Source organism: Notothenia rossii, assembly GCF_949606895.1.
Source record: "Notothenia rossii genome assembly, chromosome: 7".
In the NCBI taxonomy this organism is placed as follows: domain Eukaryota; kingdom Metazoa; phylum Chordata; class Actinopteri; order Perciformes; family Nototheniidae; genus Notothenia; species Notothenia rossii.
Window position 1 is genome coordinate 44,949,854 of NC_136905.1, and position 23,390 is coordinate 44,973,243.

Here is a 23,390-nt window from a genome sequence, read left to right on the forward strand (position 1 = left end):
GAGGAATATCACATGTCTGTCCAGCAGCAGCTGGAGGGATGTTTGAGTCACCAGCCTCATGTGACCTATTTTCTGATTGTCTCTTTCATTTCAGAGAGGGTGCTTGGATCTTAAAAAAAACAAAAACTTTGTGTAATATATCCACTTTATGCTTCATTATAAATGTAAGCATTAGGTAGTCATGGATACGGTTCATCTGGACAGGTTTTCTCTCAGACCATGTCCATCATCTGCTTGTCATGAGAGTTCATGCACCATTTTGCCAGTGGAAAGGCTACCATCAAAGATTCATACCTCTGAGCCCTTTGAAGTAGTCCCTGAACCAAACATTGTTGCACACATTAGTGAGCAGAACAGTCACTTCCCATGGCAACAGAAAACAGAGAGAAATAGAGAGAGAGGAAGACAGAGTGAAGAGGAAAACACCCATCTAAATAGAAAATACACTGTTCAATATTCATGACAGAAGAGACTGTCGTGGTTCCCATAAAGTTTGGAACATTAAACCTCTAAAGAGCCTCTGAGGTGGGTGTCATCCCTGCTAAACTCAGACCGCAGGGCCCCTGTAATAAACCTGCATGGAAAACACTCAAAGGCCATGCTGAATTGAAGCTGAGAGTAGCTTACAGGTTGTCTTGGAAACCTGCCGAACGAGAAAGAAAGAAAGAAAGAACAAAAGGAAGAGGAGAGGATCTATGTGTTTGAATGGAGGATCTCTCCTTCGTGGCGCCAGGCAGTCTGCCGGGCTGAGGGAAGCAGCGACCCGTCCGGGAGAGCGGAGGAATGTGGAGGCACAATAACACCCAGCTGGGAGAAGAAGTGGCACAGGTGCCGCCAAACTGGCCTGTCCCGGCTGCCTTAGAGCTGCAGTCAGGCCTGGGAAAGTATGTTGTATGAGGTCATAATTACAATGTAATCAGCCAGAGCTTATGATGGGCTAAAATTACATTTCCTTGACTAGACAATTTATCTTCTTAGATGCTAGTAAACGGTTAATTCTGTGTCGAAAATGACATGTGTTGTAAATGAGTGTGGCATAATTATCAATGTGAGGATATTACACATTAGACAAAGAAAAAAAATCCCCATTCAACATATAAACCTCAGTTTGATCCTCATTATTCAATTTTGACCGCCACACATCTCCATTTAGATGTTTTTTCATTACCTAAATATTTTTATTTATTTGTGATTATCGATGAGTGAAATTGATTGGTTACGCTTTGATCTTCACATTTTACGTAAAACATGTTTCTTCTTCTAAGCAGGTGGTTGGGCTTGGAATATTCTGTCACAGGAGTGATCGATATCAGCGAGGCTGTGCGTAATTACGCATCAATGACTACAGCACTAAAGCTGCAACACGACTCTTATCAGCCGAGTTTATTGGGCACATTTGTATCATTACACGTGTTTGGAAAATCTTCGTGAGAGGCCTCTGGTACAGATAGGCCTACACACCTATCTGAGACCTGTTTCTTTGTACGGGGATGGATATGCGTAGTGACTGTGTTAAATCTCTCTCTCTCTCTCCAACTCTCCCTCTCTCGCTCTCTCTCCCTCTCTCTCTTTCTCACACACACACACACACACACACACACACACACACACACACACACACACACACACACACACACACACACACACACACACACACACACACACCGACCAACAGGCAGCCCACCGCAGCGCACAGAGAGACACGCCTTTTTCTCGGCTCGGTTGACGGGTCGGTGGGCAGCGGGTGCCGGTGATTGACCAGCTCCTCTCGCTGATCTGTCAGCCGTCTGGCTTGGCGCCTCCCCTCTCCTCTATAAATGTAGGAAATATATGCAATCCTTTTACATCGAGCCTGCTGAAGTAGGAGGAACTGGAGGCTCCGCGGGATGTGTTGACTGACGACAATTCCGCCTTTTGGTTTCTTATTCCCCTCGATAATATTCGGTTGCATTAGAGTTGCTTTCGTCTTGTTTACAGCATCATATTGTAATCAGAAATACCTTTTGCTAACGTCTTTATTAGATTTTGTTCGCTGTCTCTGAGCCGCCGTTATCTAAGATGAAGGCTGTTACTCCAGTCCCCCCCCAGGACTCCTCCTCCAGCAGCAGCCAGCTCTCTCTGCAATGTCTGTCGAAGCAGAGCCTGAGCATCGCGCGGTGCAGGATAGAGGAGGAGGACCTGTTCTGCCTGCAATACGACATGAATGACTGCTACAGCCGGCTGAAGCGCCTCGTGCCCACAATTCCACAGGATAAGAAAGTCAGCAAAGTGGAGATCCTGCAGCATGTTATAGACTACATCCTGGACCTGCAGCTGGCCCTGGAGACGCACCCTACTCTCCATAAACAGCAGCCCCAGCGGACCGGGAGCTGCCCCCCCCCAGCCTCCACCACCAGCCGGACACCGCTGACTGTGCTCAACGTAGATCACCAGCAGGTAAGCTTTAATCAGCAGACACCACTTTCCATCCCTCGTTTCCAGCTGGACTTATCTGGGACTCCGGTTCCAGACTGCCGTCCGCCACTCGGGCTCAGACAAAGCGCGTCATGCGTGTGTTATTGTCCTTTTACTGATAGAAACAAATTGAGATACAAATCTAAATGCTTTACACTTCACATGCAGCCTTGAAAAAAAATCATGCGTAAAAAACGCATTTAGTGGAGGTAACATTGCGCACTTGATTGCGGCTTTTATGAGTTGCATGATAATGGCAGTGTGTGTCAGAGGCCTACCTTATCCCAGGATTGCTGAAGTACCTCTGGTCGCAGCCCACTCCACTGCGCACAATAAGGACTATTTGTTATTCAATAGGCTTTAAGATCATTTATTATGGGCTGATGTTCTGCTGCTCTGCTGCATATCATTTATTTTTGCTGGGCTTTAGGCCTTGTATTCATTTAGTCTTAAACCATGAAAGGTCAATCGTTTACGTGTTTCTTTTTCTTCTTATTTTAGAGGATGGCAATAGTAAAAAAGCCGGAGGATTCTATTTTATGCCGCTGAGATATAAGCACCACAATGGTAAGTTGACCTAAAATATAATTATATGTTTTTTGTTTTTTAATCAATGATACACATGTGGCCAATAGATGGTCATAGAACGGCCCCCATTAATTTGATCATTTAACCAATATGGTGTAAATTGACCATCTCTCCGGTGCTGGGGAGGCCAGTATATGTCAACAAAAATAATAATTGAGGAAGACGAATTTGGCACCTACCCCAGAGACAGCTGTGCTTTGCGCAATAACTGTCACTGGTGTAGCAATCTGAGAAGAAGAGAGGGTTAAAACCTCAGCTTGCCCTCTCTTTCATTCTTACACACACTCTCCTTCCTCCTTCTCTGGCTCTTTTGTTCTCTCTCTGTCTGTCCCTTCCATTCAATCTGGCTTTAATGTTAGATTCATAGCATTGAACATCAACACACCTGGGTAAGGCTAAGTCCTGATCCCGGTTTCTCAGTGGCTTCAGCAGCCTGAGGAGCTGGGCTTGTTGTCTGACCCGGTTTGTTTTGGTTTGTATATCCAGCATGGCCTCTGTTTAGTCGGTGGCGCCGGTCAGTCTGGAGCTCTGCAGCTCACCCCCACACCTCTATTCATCCCCTCCACAGGTGTGTAGGCTGCACAGAGCCGCTCCAAAGCCAGCAAAGCTTCGCCAGGGACTCACACCCGACTGGAGGCACAATCACCAGGGGTTTTCAAAACTGCTGCGCGGAATTCAACCCAAATCAAATCACTATATCAACTCTTTTTTGTTCCTATGAAAGAGGAGTTAGTATGTAGACATCGAATTTCCCCTGTTTAAGTTCTTACTTCATCACTTAAAATGTTCTAACTTGAGTAACTATAGAATCCCTATGCTGCGAAGTTTTGTTGAAAACCCGTCTCTCAACAGCTATGAAAACTGTCTGTGAATTATGCTTAACTAAAATGGCCTCCAGTTTAAAGCTTTACTAAACTGCAAAAAATCCTTGTAAATGTTTTTGACATCTATTGTTTAAAATAGATGAATTGTGTTGAACAGGGATGTCCTCCCTGGAATTATAAAATGTTTGATATTGTAAAGAATAACAATTCTGTTTCGAGACAATTAAGAATGTACATATACACAAATGTTCTATAAAAGTATGTGAAAGGAAGACTTATAAGCTTAAAATACACTATTGTAATTATAAGATATTTTTATTAAAACCTTTTGTTGTCGTTATGTAAATATTGTGTTTAAACGTTGATGTCTTTAGTAAATTAACGTGGTTATGCTCTGCCAATGATGTCCTCAAATTATGATATCAGCTAATTATTTGCAGTGTTTTTGGAATAGTTGAATATGTAGCATGTCAGGCTCTAGCAGAGGTATTGAATGTGCACTGATCAGCCCTCCCTGTGTCGATATGTGCTGGAGTTCAACTTCTTTTATTATTTGCCCTGCTCTGTTTTCTCTTCAGTTGTTTTGTACTCATTAACTTGGACAACTTTGACCCGCCTGGAGCCATGGGTCGTTCCGCTGTTTGATCTGATACAAAGGCCTGATTCCATTCTGTGACATTGCACTCTTGTTAAAAATGTTATCTTAAGAGTTACAGCATTTTTGACAGTCTTTACAATGCCTAAACAATCACTGCACATTTCTGTTATTTATGTGCAGTCAAAGCTCCTCTTTGAGAAGTTAATGATTGATACAATGAAATCATTCAACTCTGGTTATGAATTGATGAAATATGTGAACATTAACAGACTCCTTTTCGACAACAACCAAGTGCTTTCAGGCTGAGGATGTCTTAAATTGAAATGTTGGAGAGTCAGCAGCCATAGTTAATGTAAAGATAAAAAAAGAGCCTTTATTTTTCATGACATTGAACGCCAAAATTACCTCACCACCTTCTGTACATGCAGTCTGATGCACGGTGGACTGACCTTCACTGGCTCTGAGGAGTTGTCAAAACAATTAAAGTTTCCAGGAAGAATTGTGTCGTCTCAGCTTTTGTCTCAGGAGGCACTTGTTAGTGCTTTCAGTATGACACTGTCACAGGAAACAATGAGGAAAAAGAGGGAGGTGGGTAATGCTACCGAACTAAACATAATAAATTATCTGGATTTGATTGGAAGCAAAGGGTGGATAAAGATTCAAATGTGGCCAATGTCAAGATTTTAAACCTGCTTTACGGTATTTAATGATAAAGCTTTTATCGACTTTTATTAATCCAGCCTCACACATTCCGATTGCAGTTATATAAGTGACCAATAAATCATTTGTGTCTAACTAAGTCAGGTTTTATTATTTCTAAATGCTAAAATAAATATTGTGCAAAACATTTAAAGGTGAAAGGGTCTATCTATATTAAAACGTTTAAGCTAGATTTACTATGTACTTATTTGGATTTGTGTCTATTTAATACAGGCATTTTGGTGAGAATTAAATTATTAAAATAATATAATTGGTTCAAATTATTCAAAACTAATTCTAAAAAGGAGAAGAGAACGTAAAATAAAACACACACTCGATTGAGCGAATTTTTTGTGGGATTTTACTTTATACCTTTATTCATCTTACAAATAGAAAAATCACAGCATTTTTGTTTACAATGATTTCATATTTTCATTTCATATGTTTAATACCTGCGACCCATGATGAGTATAAAGATTGAACACTAACTCTTCTCATATTACCAGCACTGCCAGAGCTCACGCAGAAGGGAACGCTCTCTTACAAAGATGTAAGAAATGTGAGGAAGTTAAAAACACCAACTCCACATAATCACTCTAAACCGTTAATAATGATACTCACACTTGAGGTTGAGGCCTTGTCAGGTTTATGGGAGCATTTAAGTGAAAACTGCTGGATATCTTAAAAGCTATAAATGTTTTAAAGAAATAAAATAAGAGGCTGATGATGGTTTGTTGTTGTTGAGGATTTACCTGTTCAATTATTTTCCTGATTTTTAAATATACATTTTTTTTAAATAAATAAAAAATAACAATTCCAATACTGTAATGACATACAGTGTAAGTGTGTCCGACAGTTTGAGTCACAGTGAAAATCCAGGGAGCTGCAGGCTTTTCTTTCACGTTTTCCCGCATCAACCTGCGGAATGTGGGTTAAAGCAGCTGTTGGCCCAGTGGGTGCTGCAGACACCTTCAGACACCCTGCCCCCCCCCCCAAACCCCCCCCCCCCCCCCCCCCCCGGGCCATCTGAGGCCACCACGGTGTGTTTACAGTCAGCAATAAGAGAGCCGGGCCTTGCTGCCCTTGGCAAGCGCTGTCCCGGTGATGTCAAATGTGTGTGTTTGAGTGATGAAAGGTATCAAATGAAAAAGGTGTGGTACAGCACAGGTGGCCAGCTTGACAGTTAGACCTTCCTGATATGATTACAGATACTCTGGTTCAGAGAGAACACTCACAGGCCTGAGCGACAGTGAGGCCTCAGCTGCCGTCACACAAGAGGAGAGTGTACCTTTTATTGATACATTCAAAAATAAAGTTGAAATAAACCCAGCAGCATATTTTTATTTATTATGGTCCACCTATGGCATTTTAACCACATGTATCACAAATAAACTGTGGAAAGCATGAATAATAATAATAATAATAATAATAATAATAATAGCTTAGATGTAGAGAGGGCCGTTCATGGGACCCAAGGTCGCTTTACAAGGAAAAACTAGAAGTAAAAACAAACAAACAAAACAAAAGGTGGTGAAGGTAAGAAAGATTCAAACACAACTTTACTGAAAGATTGATAACCATTGTATGTTTATTTCCTGGAATTATAATAATATTTTGGTTCAGTGATTAAAAAACATAATGAGATACTGTAGGAAAATCAGTCCCGACAGAGGATTAACCTCCCATCTGATGATCATCTTCGCCACATGTTCAATTACAATTCCTCCTGTGTAAGCTGCTGTGCAGCATATCTTTCAAAGTGATTTACAGAAAAAAAAACGTCAACATTAATAGAGAAAGTGATGGATGAAGTGTGTAGAATGTATATTATGAATATTCCTGGGAAATAAATGTGTCATGAATCCAGCAACTCAGCAGCCATGCTTATATTTACACATAGAGTACCGATACACCTGTTTTATCCTGCTTCATGATGACATGGTTTCTTCACAGCCACATTGTAACAGTCCCACAGCATGGACACAGCTCCATTCTTTCTATTAGTCAGTTCCCAAACTGCTGTCCTCCCCAGGTACATTATTCATCTCCCCTCCTATTATAATATTGCATCCAGATGTTGACTCACAGGTCCCACTGTTTCTATGAAACCCCTGAGCAGCGGGCCCCTCCTGCACCTCCCACCGATGGCACTGAGGATTGTCCAAATAGTCCCTGTTGGGAGTGAGGCAGTGCAGCAGCGCGACAGAAAGCGTTACTGTAGTTAGCTCTTTTTTTATTTCTACACAAACCGGAAGATTGTTTAGATGGAATTCCTACCTGCAAGTTGAGCCAATTTTTTGCACAGGTGTGTGTGCATTCATGCATTTCTCTCATTTGTGTTTTTTTTCTATATCTTTAATGTGACTCTGTTTCAGAAGATTACAATATAAAACCAAAATTACAAGAGGGATTGAGCATTTATGTGACTCACTATTTCTTATTAAATCTCACATGCTCATTATGTACTATTCTTTTGTCACTCTCGTTCAGGTAAACTACCATCACTGATTGTTTCCAAGAAAAGGAACTAATGAAATGCTCTTTCTTGTGTATTTCCATACAGAAGAAACACACCAGCTCCTAATTCCACACATTTGCACAACGCACCGTGACAAACACATAAAACGAGGATGCTTGCCTCTGCCTTAAATTAACCTTCTGCATATGTTAAACTGCAATAACAGGTTTGGCTGTCGTGTCTCGCCTCCCTCTCTTCGTGATTTAACTCCACATTACGGCGTTCCACGGGGGCCTATATCCCTGCGTGTTAATCACTGCTCTTCCCGGCGGAAAGAGAAATATATGGCGGTGCTTGTAGAGGAACAGTGGAGGACAAAAACGTGCTCGCTCTTGGACACTACTTGATTACAGACTAATTGGTCTAGAGTGATTAAATAGCTCATGCTTCCCACTAATTGCAGCTATTTAAAGTAGCTATTAGCTTAAAATGCCTGCCACCAACAGCCGTTTACTCATAAACATAATGTGAGTTGCAGCAATTCAGCTGTATAGCTCAGTATAGCTGAGACTGGAAAACTAGATTAAGAGACTCACAGGAAGCTGCTACAGCGAGACATGACGGAAAAGCTTGAATATTTAAACTCTTATTTTTTCAGGAAGTGAGTGAATCTTTATGGAGTGCTATGCATTACTTAACATTTTTTTTAGTAGCTATCAATCTTTTTCCCCCTTCTGCTACAAAGATGAACATTTTTACTGATGCCTAATTAATCACAATTATATTTTCCAATTTCTTATTACTGGTGATAATTGATGTGTAATTATTTCTACATTTGGGCTGTGTGTGTATTAATCTGTTGACGCTTAATGTTTTTATATACGAATGGAAAATATGAAGTACAATATTCCCACTGTAGCTCATTTGTTTTAATTTAGCAGCCTCTGCCGACACTCTGCACTCAGAGTGCTCGAAGAAGAAGGACCTCACACACACACACACACACACATACACACACACACACACACACACACACACACACACACACACACACACACAAACACACACACACACACACACACACACACACACACACACACACACACCAACATGTTTATGTGATCTGAGCCTGGAGCGGCCAGCAAACACAGTCACGGGAGAGTTAATATGTGTACACCCACCAGTTTAGCTTTAGTGACGACCTCTTTCAGGGCAACAACAAACAACAACAAGGGTGAAAGAGAGGAAGACGGAGGGAGAGACACTGTGAGAGCAGAGGGGAAGGGATAGAGAGTGTGAAAGAGATAGAAGCCGGGAGGAGGGAGGACTTGGCATCACCAGTGCCAACCGCGACTCCCGGGAGACGGGCGATGAATTACAGAAATGAGATCTCAGACAAATGCCAAGCTTTTCCAAAGAGCAGTGAGAATGGCTGTGCCCCTGGAGAACACTGTGATTAGAGAGGGGGAGCCAGGGGTCTGCCAAGCCCCTTAAAGGAGGAGTGTGTGTGTGTGTGTGTGCGTGTGTGTGTGTGTGTGTGTGTGTGTGTGTGTGTGTGTGTGTGTGTGTGTGTGTGTGTGTGTGTGTGTGTGTGTGTGTGTGTGTGTGTGTGTGTGTGTGTGTGTGTGTGCAGATGCAGAAAAAGAGAGACATGTTCAATGTGTTTGTGTGTGCCAACAACAGCCATGTCACAGAACATGACCCTGAGGGGCAGCCATCAGACAGCCAATATGGTGAGTTAAATACCGCTGCTGCATCAGAGCGGAAGGGCTACAACTGCCTCCAATCAAACAGGTTTCTGTTCACCTAATGAGCCTAATTAATGAGGCTTAGTTTACACTTCTTGTACTGCGTTTCCAGAGGAATATTTCTCTAACTCAGGTACGGATGCCTTTTACCAAGAGTCTTCTGTAGAGCTGTATAAAGCCAGAATAAAGCAGGGGGGAATATCGGCACATTCAGGAAGGGTTTAAAAACTCAATCAGCTGAATTTTTTAAGTTTCGTTCCCTTATTGTGGCCATAATTCTGGTTATTACAGTATCCTTTGGTAAAGCAGAATCCAGCTTGAGAGGAAGAGTTGGAGAATTTGTTCATGGATAAAAAATTACTATGTTTAAAAAAATGTAATATACTCCTAAACAGATGCTAATTCCTTTAAAGTTAAAGTCATTCAAATGTGCTTTATTGGGCATTACATTATCTGTGAATGAAGTACTTTTCTTTTTAAAACATTTCACTTCAGTAACGGCCGAACTTGTGTCGAGAGCTGGAGTTAAATGAAATCTCAGATTTGCCTTCTTAATAGTTTGTTTGGGTCGCTCACTTCCATTTTGCTTCTCATGCACTGATTCGCTAGCTGAACAGCCAATCAGAGTGATTTCTTTGGCCGACTGCCTTTGGCCGACTGCCCGCCGATTCAATGCTGAATGACAATGCGTGTCGACGTTCATCGACGCCCACCAACGCCGATAATCGGGTTGGTGTGTCCGTACCTGTACAGACACAAGATCACTAGAAAGGAAAAGAGAAGTAAAAGCAAGATCTTTACCCCTCTTTCTCCAAGAACAAAGCCACAAAATCTTTTAATCCCACATGCAAGCGGTGGCGTTTTCTCCTGGAGGCCAAGGGAAGCCAGGCTTCCCCTGTTTTTTCGGATTGTAGTTATAATTTTAATAAATAAATAAAAACACTTCGTTTAGTTTCGGAAATTCTTTGTTGTGTGTTGCTGCCGGCCCGTCTCTCCCCAATTCTCATTGAGTATTTTACAAAGAGTTAAACAGCGCCCCTCTAGATGTTATGGTGAAACAGTAGATTGCACTCTCTGTTGCGAGAGGAGGCCAGACGAAATTTGCTTCCCTTGGTGAAAAAAAATGGAGGGATTGACCAATCAGATAAGGCTCACGTCATGCCCCTGCCAACCTGTGATTGGTCAGGGCCATGCCAAGGGAAGCCAGAGGCGGCTGGTTTCCCTATCCTCACGATCCAATCAAATCGCATCAACTTAGTGGTGCAGTGACGCGTCCCAAAAAGCGGAAGTAAGCTGCGCCCGGTTTCCCTCGACAAAATAGCAATGGGATTTCTCCATAGGATTTTGGAAAATAGCTAGAAAAAAGGTCAGTGGAAAACGAACCTGTTAGGTAAATGCATGTTTTGTTCAGTCGGATAATATCCACATGTCTACCCTACTTTTATAATTTTCGAATGATAAATCTAATCGATAGAAGATAGATAGCGTCACTGCACCACTCTTACCGCCGTTAGAAAGTAGCAAGCAACTGAAGCAAGTGCAATTATGGAGGGTGGAGATTTGGAGTATTTAATCAAAAATAATTGTACTAAACTTCCGCTGAAGCAGCAACAACAAATACAATCTGATGACAGCGAACCGGACGTAAAACGTTAAAGGTCTCCTGATTTAGTTTGTGAATGAATGCTTATTAGAGTTTGGGCTGGAGAGTGCTTGCGGACCTGTCGGTCATATAACAGGCGTGTGTAAGTCCTGCATCTGTATGATACAAATGTGTGTAAAATGATACCGGGCGCTGTAATCACTCATCTTGTTACGTTATTACATTGACCACCACCCCCCCCCCCCCACCCCAAAAGAAAGGACGTATTATTGGCTTCCCCTAATTTTTTCCCCACGCCACGCTACTGCATGCAAGATAGAGAACGCACGAAAGAGACAGCTAGTGCAGCTGCACAGCAATATAACAATTTGATCTGTACTTCTGGTGGCGTACTCGTTTAATATAAGGCATGTTAGCAATTCAAGAATTTAAAAAAGATCTAAAATAAGGCTTTCACCTATCACTCGCTTTGTTGCACAACATAAATAATATACAAGTCCGCCAAAGAAGCATAAAACTGTGAGCGTTTAATGGTTTTGCAAAGACTGTTGTTAAAAATCTTTGAAAAACTAGTAGATGCATTTTATGTTTATTTCTTTGCAAAGACTGCTGTTAAGAATTGTATCTCCATGCTGGCCTGGGAGCACCTTGGACTCCCCCAGTCAGAGCTGGTTTATGGGTCCAGGGGCCATGGGCCGGGGTGTTGGGACCCTCTGACGGACTGCTGCCTCCACAGACCGGTGGATGTTTGTCAGAAAAAAATACATCTTATATCAAACTCTGCTTATACGTTTTTTTTCAGAAATGTCTAATGCAATTCATGGTCTTCCTCACTAGGCTGTCCCTACGAGGTGGTTGGTGCATGGATGGATGGATGGATGGATGGATGGATGGATGGATGGATGGATGGATGGATGGATGGATGGATGGATTGTAATTTTTTTTTAAAGAAATTTGACATAACGTGTCTTTGTCTTGATTCAGGATGAAATGAGTCTCTGCTCCACATTATTCTGCAATTTGAAATTCTTTCTGGGACTCAAATATGAGCTATCAGATACCTTCAGACGAAATCGTCTCTGAGTGGGAATACCCAACCCAGTCTCATAAAAAAATGTGTAATAACTACGTTGGTCCACAACGTAGGACGTAGTATTTCTACAAAAACGCCTCTGAAATTGTAGGATCCCTACGTTTTTTTTCACCATTCATTCCAATGGCTGGCGTCTACGTCACGTGATCTTCAAATTTCTCCCTGCAGAAAAAAAAACATGACCGAACTTCGTTTTATTCTCGGTAGAAAATGCCTATTTTAAGGTTATTTTGGCCATTAAAATGCGTTTTGATGTCATTTGATGCGAGAAATATAAGTTGTTATTTCAGATTATTTGTGCAGTGGATGTACATGATCTTTAGTTTGCTAGTTATTACGAAGCCAGTAGTTACTGGCTTCCGGTAACTGCTAGAATCCACTTCAAGACAATGGTACTTGCGTACCATGCTGCGAATGGATCTGGCCCTTCCTACATCCAGGACATGGTTAAACCGTACACCCCAGCACCTGCACTCCTCTCTGCATCAGCCAAACAGCTCGCTGCACCCGCACTGTGAGGGGGACCCAAGTTCCCATCAGCAAAAACACTTGGGTTTGCTATCCTGGCTCCAAAATAGTGGAATGAGCTCCCCATTGACATCAGGACAGCAGAAAGCTTACACATCTTCAGCCGCAGACTGAAAACTCATCTCTTTCGACTCCACTTCGAGCGATAAAACTATTAACAAAGCACTTATATACTAATATAGGACTGGCTTATCTAAAGCCAGTTGAGTAGCACTTGAAATGTTTTGGCTCTATGAAACCAGATGTACTTATGTAACAGGGACAGTTATGTCTCATTTGTATATAATATATTATGTAAATATGTCTATATAATTACACAAAATCTGTGTTTATTCTTGTTTCATCTTGTGTTAATACCTGAAGCAGTAGGACTCACATCAGTATGTGGAACTATAATTTTAGCGTGTACCCCTACGTTCCTTATGTATGTGACACTGTTCCCCTTTTTTTCGCGGGGTTCATGCATCGTTCTCCCCTTTTGATACTGATCTCTGTGGGAGAGGTAGGCGGCTCTTCAGCCAGAAGCAATTTCCGTGTTTTAGTGTCGACTTTATGCACTTTAAGTTACTTTGTATTACTTATTTTTGTTGTAGTGTCTCACGGGTGTTCACAATGTATTTCTGTGTTGTTTAATTTGTATAGGGGCACGTTAAAGAGAGTACTGACTGGAGAAATGTTTTCTTTCTGTCGCTGTTTCGTCAGGTATGTTGTGTTACTTTTTACGTTATGCCCTTTTTGATACTGATCTCTGTGGGAGAGGGGCACGTTAAAGAGAGTACTGACTGGAGAAATGTTTTCTTTCTGTCGCTGTTTCGTCAGGAGTGAAAATAAATGTACATCCTGAATGAAGCTACACGTCTGGGTCGTCGTCTTTCTACACAACACAACGCAGAGTCAGACACAGCCGGTTACACTTGGTGCCGTGACGACCCGTTGTATCCGCGACCAGCGCCGTCTGGTCCCCGGGGTAAAGCTGCTGCCCACCGGCGGGAAGAAGGAAAGACTGGAGTGTGTGTTTTTTTTCCTCTTTTTTTTTTTTTCCCCCTCTCTTGCTGCGACGGCAGGTGCGTTAAAGGGACAGTGTACATATTCAAATTGAGAGATGCACTGAGTCTGAGAGGACACTTATCACTGAGTATATCTGTCTATCTGTGTTTTATCATTTTATTTTATTTTAGTGTTTTATCTCTTGTGGGTGGCTTTAAACTGTGTTTTGATTGCTTTGTGGGATTTTTTTGTTGTTGTCATTAACAATATGGATGTTAGTGGGCATGATGTCACATTTGGGTTGGGGAGGGGCCAGCGACTTAAAGGTAGTGAAAGATTTGGGTTCGCTAGTGATTTCAACCCAACATTAACACCTGCTGCAAGCTCCACACCTATTATGCAGCCAGACCGTAAACTTACACAAGTAGTATCTGTTGAAGCTTTTGGGGAAATGATAACAAGTTTGGCTAAACAGATAGGTGAGAACATATCAAGCACCATGCACCAGCCCAGTGCTGCCCAGCCTCAGTCTCCCACCAATCCACACCCGTCCCACCAGGCTGATTTGTCTCAATTGAAGGTTGTGGTGCAGTCAGACACCAAGGCTCCGCCTTACTTCAGGGTTGATCGTGCTGATGTATTTTCTATTCATGAATGGGAGGACATGATGAGATGTTACCTGAATAGAGTGAAATGTGACACTCACGTAGAAAGGTTTGATCTGATTATGTCAAGACTAACAGGTAAAGCCAGGGATGTGGTGAAAGTGTCAATCCGCAGCCGACCTGACTTGAGTGCGACCGACCTGCCCACAGCTGTGTTTGACATATTAAAGGGTAACTTTAGTGAGCTGTCATACTCTAACTTGCCCATGAAAGATTTTTACGGCACTGTTCCACGTGCTGGTGAAAGTGCTATGGACTATTGGATACGCCTTAACAAGTCAATAGATGCTGCGGACGAGTGCCTCCGGAGGCGAGGTAAATGTGTAGATGACCCCAGTGCAGAAGTGGTCTTGATGTTCATTAATCACTGTCCTGACCCCAGTCTCGCCATATCATTCCAACTGAAGGCACCTGAGCGGTGGACCACGGCTGAGGTTCAGGAGCGTCTGGACGCCCATATGAGAAATGTGAGAAAAACAGCAGCGCAGTCTCATAATGTGGTGGGTCTGTCAGTTTATAGTCAGAGCCCTGTGACTGATTCTTTTCGCCCTGTCAATCTGGGGATGTCTCAGGCCTCATTAGCGCACCAACCAGACCCCCCTCCCAACTCTCTACCGGCCACTGCCCTTGCTTACAGTCAGCCTCAGCCAGACCATGCTAGGGTGAGTCCCCAAGTGTCCCCCTTATCCCTGCCTCTCTCTGCTGTCTCTGACCCAGCCCCTACCACCGTCAACCCACCTACTACCGACGCTGGTGTTCAACAGGTAGTTGCAATGTTTGACAGAGTTCTGGCTATGTGCAACGCTTCCCTTACAACCAGTCAAAGGCCAGACTACCATCAGCCAGGTAACCACCAACAAGCCCACCGTCAGAATGGTCAGCCAGGCAACCACCAACAAGTCCACCGTCAGAATGGTCGACCCCGTTACCAGCAGGCATCTGAGTCCTTTCCATGCAAGGTTTGTGGCTCCAGGGACCATTCAACCCATGCACACTGCAGGCTCTACAGATTATGCCTTAACTGCTTCAGTCCTGGTCACATAAGAAATCAGTGCCCACAGGCCTCTCCTTCCTCAGCCATGCCACCTTCTCCCTCCAATGCTGGTTTAAACTAGCCCGCCCGTGCAGTGAGAGGGATAGCATGGGCGGCACTAGTGACACCCTCAGTGAGGAAAATGACTTAAGATCAACATATGTGAACTGCTGTAGTAATCTTCCTGATGACAAAACTGTGATTGCTGTGGGTTGACATAGAGTTGAAGGAGCCAATGACTTGTTTTATACCCCAGTGTTAGTAGGGGGTCAGTCAACTTTAAGGGGGATGCTTGATCCAGGGAGCATGTCATGCACACTCAGCGAAGAGGCAGAGTCCAATCTTAGAGCTGCTGGTGTCCTCCCTTGTCCTCAGCCTGTGCCAGAGAAGGTGGTCCTAGTTGGCTGTGGTGGCCTTATGACACAACCCAGATGTATCTATGACCTGGAGATTGAGGTTTACGGTTCTAAATTCATTGTGCCAACTTTCCTTGTCCCAGGGCAGAGAGACGAACTCATTATTGGTAGCAACGTCATCAGGCCCATATTACAGAGGATGAAGTCTGATGAGAAGTACTGGGAGCTCATCCAGTCCAACACCTCAAACCCCGACTGTGAGCAGTTTCTTCAGTTGCTCAGCTGCATCACTCGTTGGTCTGGTCCTGAACTGCCTGACAAGGTTGGCACGGTCAAGCTACGGCAAGCTATCACTCTAGCACCACAGAAGGAGTATCTGGTGTGGGGAAAGCTACCTGGCAGTGTTCCTGTGTCCCCTGGGAGCACTGTCATTGTGGAGCCCACCTCCTCCCGTTCAGCCCCCAAAGACATTATTGTGGGACGGGTTGTGGCACCCATGTGGGGAGATCGTTGGGTCCCTATGAAGGTCCTTAACCCAACCAAGAGTCCCGTGACACTACGCCGCAATGCTAAAGTGGCCAATGTGTTTACTTGTGTCGCGATGGAAGACCTTCCCCTCTCTCAGGGTGTGAATAGGCCACAGACCAGTCAGGCAGCTGACCCTCCTCCCAACTCAGATGCCAGCTCTACCCACACTCAGCAGCTTAAAGACTGTGGATTGGCAGACATCGACCTCGAAGGCTGTGCGGTGTCAGATGAATGGAAAAAGAGACTCTCTGAACTGTTGCTCATTTACCAGGATGTCTTCTCCAAAGACAAGCTGGACTGTGGGGAAGCGAAAGAGTTCGTCCACCGGATTCATCTCACTGATGATCACCCCTTCAGGCTACCCTATCGCCGTGTCCCTCCAGCACACTATCACAAACTGAGAGAGGTGCTGTCTGAGATGGAGTTGAAAGGCATCATCAGTAAATCAGTCAGTGAGTATGCATCGCCGCTGGTCCTTGTCTGGAAGAAGTCAGGAGAGTTAAGGATCTGCACTGACTTTCGCTGGCTTAATGCCAAGACCGTCAAGGACGCCCACCCGCTGCCTCACCAGGCCGACTGTCTTGCTGCCCTTGGTGGAAACGCCTTTTTCAGCACCATGGATCTCACATCGGGGTTCTACAACATCCCCCTCCATGAGTCTGACAGGAAGTACTCGGCATTCACAACACCCTTAGGCCTGTATGAGTACAACAGACTTCCCCAAGGTCTTTGCAACAGTCCCGCGTCCTTTATGCGGATGATGATGAGTGTGTTTGGTGATTTGAACTTCTCCAGCCTCCTCTGTTATTTGGACGACCTGCTTGTCTTTGCTCCATCCGAGGAGGAAGCCCTGAAACGGCTGGAGACTGTCTTCTCGCGGCTCAGAGCCAACAACCTGAAGCTGTCTCAGAAGAAGTGCTACTTCCTTCGCAGGACTGTGGGGTTTCTGGGTCACGTGATAGACAGCAGTGGCGTCTCAGTCGACCAAGAGAAGGTGAGGGTCATCTCAGCTTTCGGGAAGGAGGATCTCATGAACGACGACGGTTGCACCCCATCTCAGCGGAAGGTCAGGTCTTTCCTCGGGATGGTGCTGTATTATCAACACTTCATTCCTGGCTGTTCTTCCATCGCAAAGCCACTCTACGCCTTAACTGCAGGGCAGAAGAGGAAAGCCAAGGGCTCTTTCGGTCGGAGAAGAGCTGGCACCTTTCGAGAACTGACTCCTCAGGATTAGACCCCTGCCTGTGAGAAGGCATTTGATGATCTGAGACACGCACTCCTCAACAGCGTGGTGCTGGCACACCCAGACTTTGATAGGCCTTTCATCCTCTCCACCGATGCTTCCCTTGATGGTCTGGGTGCTGTACTGTCCCAAATTTCTGCTGGTGAGGAGAAGGCAAGACCCATCGCCTTTGCAAGCAAAACTCTCAGTCGCAGCCAGCTCAATTATCCTGCACACAGACTGGAGTTCTTGGCTCTAAAGTGGGCGGTTTGTGAGAAGTTTAGCCACTGGCTCAAGGGTCACAGATTCACCGTCTGGTCAGATAACAATCCTCTCACATATATCATGACCAAGCCGAAACTTGACGCCTGTGAGCAGCGGTGGGTTGCTAAGTTGGCTCCGTATTCCTTCGAAATCAAACATATTCCCGGCAGGTTGAACGTGGTGGCGGATGCCCTCAGCAGAGACCCTTTCGTGAAACCTTTGAGGGAACGGTTGCTGCGTGAACCCTACTTGGAGCTACTGGACCAGGTCTGTGACGTCAGTGATGGGTCTGTGCAAGATGCCTTCCGCCTCACCTGCCAACCACAGTCACTGGAGGGTCCATCTCACTCTGACGCCATTGAAGGTTCAATGTCTGAGGATGAGGTCTCTTCTCTTCTTTCCTCCTTGGACGAGTGGGACTCTGCTCCTAGGCAGCGTGCAGCCTCCCTGGTTGATCACCTCACCACCTTTGAACCACCTGGCCAGGACACGTTGCATTCCCTATCTCTTTCTGAGCTGCAGTCACACCAGCAACAGGACCCAGTAATTTCCAGGGTCGCTCTCTATGTCGACAGGAAGCGCGGGCCTTCCAGACGGGAACGCTACAATGAGAGTCAGCCGACTCTGAGAGTCTTGAAGCAGTGGGATAAACTGACTCTTCTGAATGGCGTCCTCTACAGGGTCATGAAAGATCCCTTGACTAGACAGAAGAGGTCCCAGTTCGTGGTGCCGGAGTCGCTAAAGGCAGATGCATTATCTGTTGTTCACGACCATGCTGGCCATCAAGGTCAGCCCCGCACACTGTCTCTGGCCCGCCAGCGTTTCTTCTGGTACGACATGGAGAAGGATGTCCGCAATCATGTGAAGCACTGCCACAGATGTGTTCTCAGCAAGACTCCTGAACCTTCCGCAAGAGCCCCACTGGAGAGCATTAAGACCTCTGCCCCTCTGGAGCTTGTGTGCATCGACTTCTGGTCAGCTGAAGACCGTCACAACAAGTCTGTGGATGTTCTTGTGATCACCGATCACTATACAAAGTTGGCACATGCTTTCCCCTGCCAGGATCAGACAGCTAAGAGAGTAGCCAAGAAGCTGTGGGACAACTTTTTCTGTGTTTATGGCTTCCCTCAGCGCCTTCATTCTGACCAGGGAGCAAACTTTGAAAGTGAGCTGATTGCTGAGCTCTTGCAGTTGTCAGGGGTTGACAAGTCCCACACCACACCTTACCACCCTATGGGGAATGGCGGCACAGAGAGGTTCAACCGCACCCTGGGCAACATGTTGAGGTCTCTACCACTTCGCTCCAAACAGAAGTGGCCGCAGATGATACAGACAATGACTTTCGTGTACAATTGCACTGTCCATGAGACCACTGGGTTCGCGCCCTTCTATTTGATGTTCGGGAGAATCCCAAGGCTGCCAGTGGACCTTCTGTTCAGGAATGTACTTCATGATGTGACTGTGTGTGACTACAATGCCTATGTGAAATCCCTCTGGGAAGACCTGCACTGTGCCATGGCACTGGCCCAGAAAAACTGCACAGCGGAGCAGAGACATCAGAGTGACCAGTATAACAAACGGGTCAGGGGCCAACCTCTGTCTGTCGGTGACCAGGTGCTGCTGGCGAACAAAGGCGCCAAGGGTAAATGCAAGCTTTCTGACAAGTGGATGCCTGTTGTGCACACTGTGGTGGCCTCAAAACCAGCCCTCCATATCTATCGGATCAGGGATCCAGAGGGACATGAGCGTGTTGTTCACCGAAACCTGCTGCTGCAAGTCAACTTCCTTCCGCTGGAGGAGGCCTCGGATGGTGAAGATGATGCTCCTGTGCCCGCACCTACCCCTAGCATGACCGATACCGCTCCGGCATCTGATTGGCATGGGACAGAGGTGTCCGAGTTAGACACAGCAGCTGCAACAGCTGGGCCATCCCTAGCTGGTTCCCTCTCGGATGTTGACGGGGAGGATGGCCGCACCGCCTCATGGGTCCTTGAGCAGTCCCCTGTTGATGACTCTGTTCATCCAGACCACCCACCACCTCCTTCTGTGTTGGTCACCCCCATTTCTATTGACCCTGCAACTGCTGTAGAGACCCCAATGGCTTTCCCAGCTCCTCTGCCACAACGGCCCCCTGCCAATAAGCGTCAAGCATCACATGTAGATGGCCAGGTTACCTCACGATTCGGCAGAGTCATTAGACCTGTGCGCCGCTTCATTGAGTCCATGGCACAACTTGAGTCCCTTCTTGAGGGTTGAGATAAGGCTGCGTGCTGTTATTAATGTGTGAAATGTGGCGTGTTAGCCATTATTTGTGCTCTGGTGATATACTGCTGTATTGAGCCTTTTTTTATTTTATTTTTCGCTCATCCACATCGTTTGGCCAGGGTGTGGGGTGTAAACTGCACCTCACCTTGTCTGTAGAGTACTGTGGGTTCTTGCTGGGCCCAAGCGAGTCCCTCATTCTCTTATCCTTTAGGTAGGAAGCTCTTATTGCTGTTTCATATGGTTTTGTTGCTTGTTGTAATGGCCAGTGTGTTTATATGTGGATTGTTTTGCGACCCAGAATTTTGCATAATTCTAGCGGGGTGAGTGTAACAGGGACAGTTATGTCTCATTTGTATATAATATATTATGTAAATATGTCTATATAATTACACAAAATCTGTGTTTATTCTTGTTTCATCTTGTGTTAATACCTGACGCAGTAGGACTCACATCAGTATGTGGAACTATAATTTTAGCGTGTACCCCTACGTTCCTTATGTATGTGACACTGTTCCCCTTTTTTTCGCGGGGTTCATGCATCGTTCTCCCCTTTTGATACTGATCTCTGTGGGAGAGGTAGGCGGCTCTTCAGCCAGAAGCAATTTCCGTGTTTTAGTGTCGACTTTATGCACTTTAAGTTACTTTTTATTACTTATTTTTGTTGTAGTGTCTCACGGGTGTTCACAATGTATTTCTGTGTTGTTTAATTTGTATAGGGGCACGTTAAAGAGAGTACTGACTGGAGAAATTTTTTCTTTCTGTCGCTGTTTCGTCAGGTATGTTGTGTTACTTTTTACGTTATGCCCTTTTTGATACTGATCTCTGTGGGAGAGGGGCACGTTAAAGAGAGTACTGACTGGAGAAATGTTTTCTTTCTGTCGCTGTTTCGTCAGGAGTGAAAATAAATGTACATCCTGAATGAAGCTACACGTCTGGGTCGTCGTCTTTCTACACAACACAACGCAGAGTCAGACACAGCCGGTTACACTTATATGATTCTGTTTTCTTCAAGTTTGTATTTTGTTGGTCGAACGCACTTATTGTAAGCCGCTTTGGATAAAAGCGTCAGCTACATGCAATGTAATGTAATGTAATGAACATTACTTCAGGAAATTGTTTCCATACAACGTTTTCATTGTTACCATGGTGGTTGCTAGGGACGCTGCTATCGATATTATTTATGTTATGTTGTGTAACTGTTTAATGGTGTTATCTTTATTGCTACCCCCTTCCCCGTCAATGTATAGTGTCCACGGCGCAAACGTATTAATTTAACAAAATCTGCATTTAAAATTGTGGCATAGATAAGTTATTTTCCCCTGTGCAATTCTCCATTTACTCAACAATAACACATAATTATCCTTGTGTTTATTTATGTTTGATTAATAAACACAAGTTGGAGTCCGTCAGGACCGAGGGTCGGAGCAGCTCATTTGCTTTAGAGAATATTACACCCGGAAGTAAGTATTCTCTCCGCTTCGCTTGACAAACCCCGTGATAGTCCTGTGATTGGAGAGTGTGCTCCGAGGGTTACGCCGAGCGTCGAACAGCACTTGAAATGGGATGGAACCACGGCAGACTGTCCAAAACTGGATTTGAACGGGTCCACCCCGTCCCCAGAACTACACATGCTGGCTATTGTGTGTTTTGCAACATGTTCTCTATGGCACGTCTCGACTGGGAATTGTAGTTTTAAAAGACGTTTTCGTATTTCCCATAATAAGAAGTTGCCAGTATTAAACTGTGTACATCCCTGGAGGTTAGGGGATAGGAAACACTCACATTTAAAACATATAATTAATAAATTGGTGAAAATTGCTTGTGCCCATAATGGGCAGCATTAATATATACCCACATGCCAGCTAAGGTCAGAAGAGCTTTATTTAACAGCTGGTCTTATGTTTGTGATCCCTCCTGTTGTTCATTGATAAGCCTGAAACATGCACTTGTCAAGGTTCAGAGGTACATTTTGCAAATATGGCAGTAGCCATCGATCATCTTAAGATAAGATATACTTTATTGATCCCAAGTTGGAAACATTTGCGTTACATCAGCATGTGTAACAGTTGTAAATAAGCAGTGGTGTTTATTTGTAAATCATTTAGTATAATCACACAAATTCTGTGTTTTATATTGAATAATTCTGTGTTCTTTATTTATTGATTGTTCAATACCTGACAAGGCCGGAGATGAAATATCTACATATATCTGATAAGAGTATAATACATATGTATAATATCAGTTAAAATAAGTGTTTCAACATAGTTAACATTGCTGGAGGTATGCACACATATTGATAGATGTCTTGTAATGCACTATTGAGGAACCTGCGACGCAAGTTTTTCATTCATTGCATAACTACACCGTTTGTGTATATGATATGTCAATAAACCTTAGAAAATCTTGAAATCTTGAAAGGAATGTGCAAAATAGTCATTATATACAGTCTTTAATTAACTATTAGTAGAGAATAACGAGTAAGGAATATACTTTATAGGGATCCTATTAATATCTAATAATACAAATAATGAAATTCAATAACATGCTTTAACCACTAGGTGTCCCTTTATATCAGCTGTGCACCTTTGTGGTGTAAATACAGCCTATCTACCAATTGGATCAAATATAAAAGTCAGCCGAATTAGTGTTGATACTGCGGGGAGACGTATTGTGTGAAAAGAAATGTAAGATGTTGTTTAATTGCTGATATATTTATGATCCGCGTCACGTTTTCAGTGTTGGCGGCAGTTCCTCATGTTTGTCTAGAAGTCTTCTAATCAGGGCTCTATAAATAGAGAACTACGGCAGATATGTAATATTTAATGCAGTCGAACCGTGTATTACAATGCCGTTATGTGATGACTTTCAAAGAGAAAAGCAAGCACACTCGGAATAAAGTATTATTTGATTTTTTTTTTTTAAATTCGGTCTGTTTCCGGTATTTGTTTATGACGATGTGATGTGAGATGTGAGACTGGGTTGGAGAATTGCACAGGGGAAAATAACGTATCTATGCCACAATTTTAGATGCAGATTTTGTTAAACTAATACATTTGCGCTGTGGACCAACACTATACATTCACGGGGAAGGGGGTAGCAATAAAGATAACACCATTAAACAGTTACACAACATAACATAAATAATATTGATAGCAGCGTCCCTAGCAACCACCTTGGTAACAATGAAAACGTTGTATGGATACAATTTCCTGAAGTAATCTTCGTAATAACTAGCAAACTAAAGATCATTTACATCCACTGCAAACATAATCTAAAATAACAACTCATATTTCTCGCATCAAATGACATCAAAACGCATTTTAATGGCCAAACTAACTTTAAAATAGGCATTTTCCACCGAGAATAAAACGAAGTTCGGCCATGTTTTTTTTTCTGCAGGGAGAAATTTGAAGATCACTTGACATAGACGCCAGCCATTGGAATGAATGGTGAAAGAAAACGTAGGGATCCTACAAT

At 44.0% G+C, this 23,390-nt stretch overlaps 1 protein-coding gene and 1 long non-coding RNA gene across 3 annotated transcripts; both read left to right on the forward strand.

Annotated features, from left to right (window-relative positions):
* The first annotated feature begins 1,712 nt into the window (after window positions 1–1,712).
* id4 (inhibitor of DNA binding 4) lies at window positions 1,713–4,963 on the forward strand. 2 transcript variants are annotated; one of them, XM_079691923.1, is made up of 3 exons: window positions 1,713–2,436; window positions 2,956–3,021; window positions 3,529–4,963. In XM_079691923.1, exons 1-2 carry the CDS (start codon window positions 2,059–2,061, stop codon window positions 3,001–3,003), a joined length of 426 nt encoding a protein of 141 aa, XP_079548049.1. In that variant the 5' UTR covers window positions 1,713–2,058; the 3' UTR covers window positions 3,004–3,021; window positions 3,529–4,963. The 2 variants fall into 2 exon arrangements, with proteins under 2 accessions (XP_079548049.1, XP_079548048.1); XM_079691922.1 differs by having other exon boundaries at window positions 1,716–2,436; window positions 3,611–4,963.
* A 7,907-nt stretch (window positions 4,964–12,870) lies between these two features.
* On the forward strand, window positions 12,871–20,842 carry LOC307047416. Its single transcript, XR_013810411.1, has 2 exons — window positions 12,871–13,657; window positions 20,747–20,842. It is a non-coding gene; the product is annotated as an uncharacterized lncRNA (long non-coding RNA).
* Window positions 20,843–23,390: the final 2,548 nt, after the last annotated feature.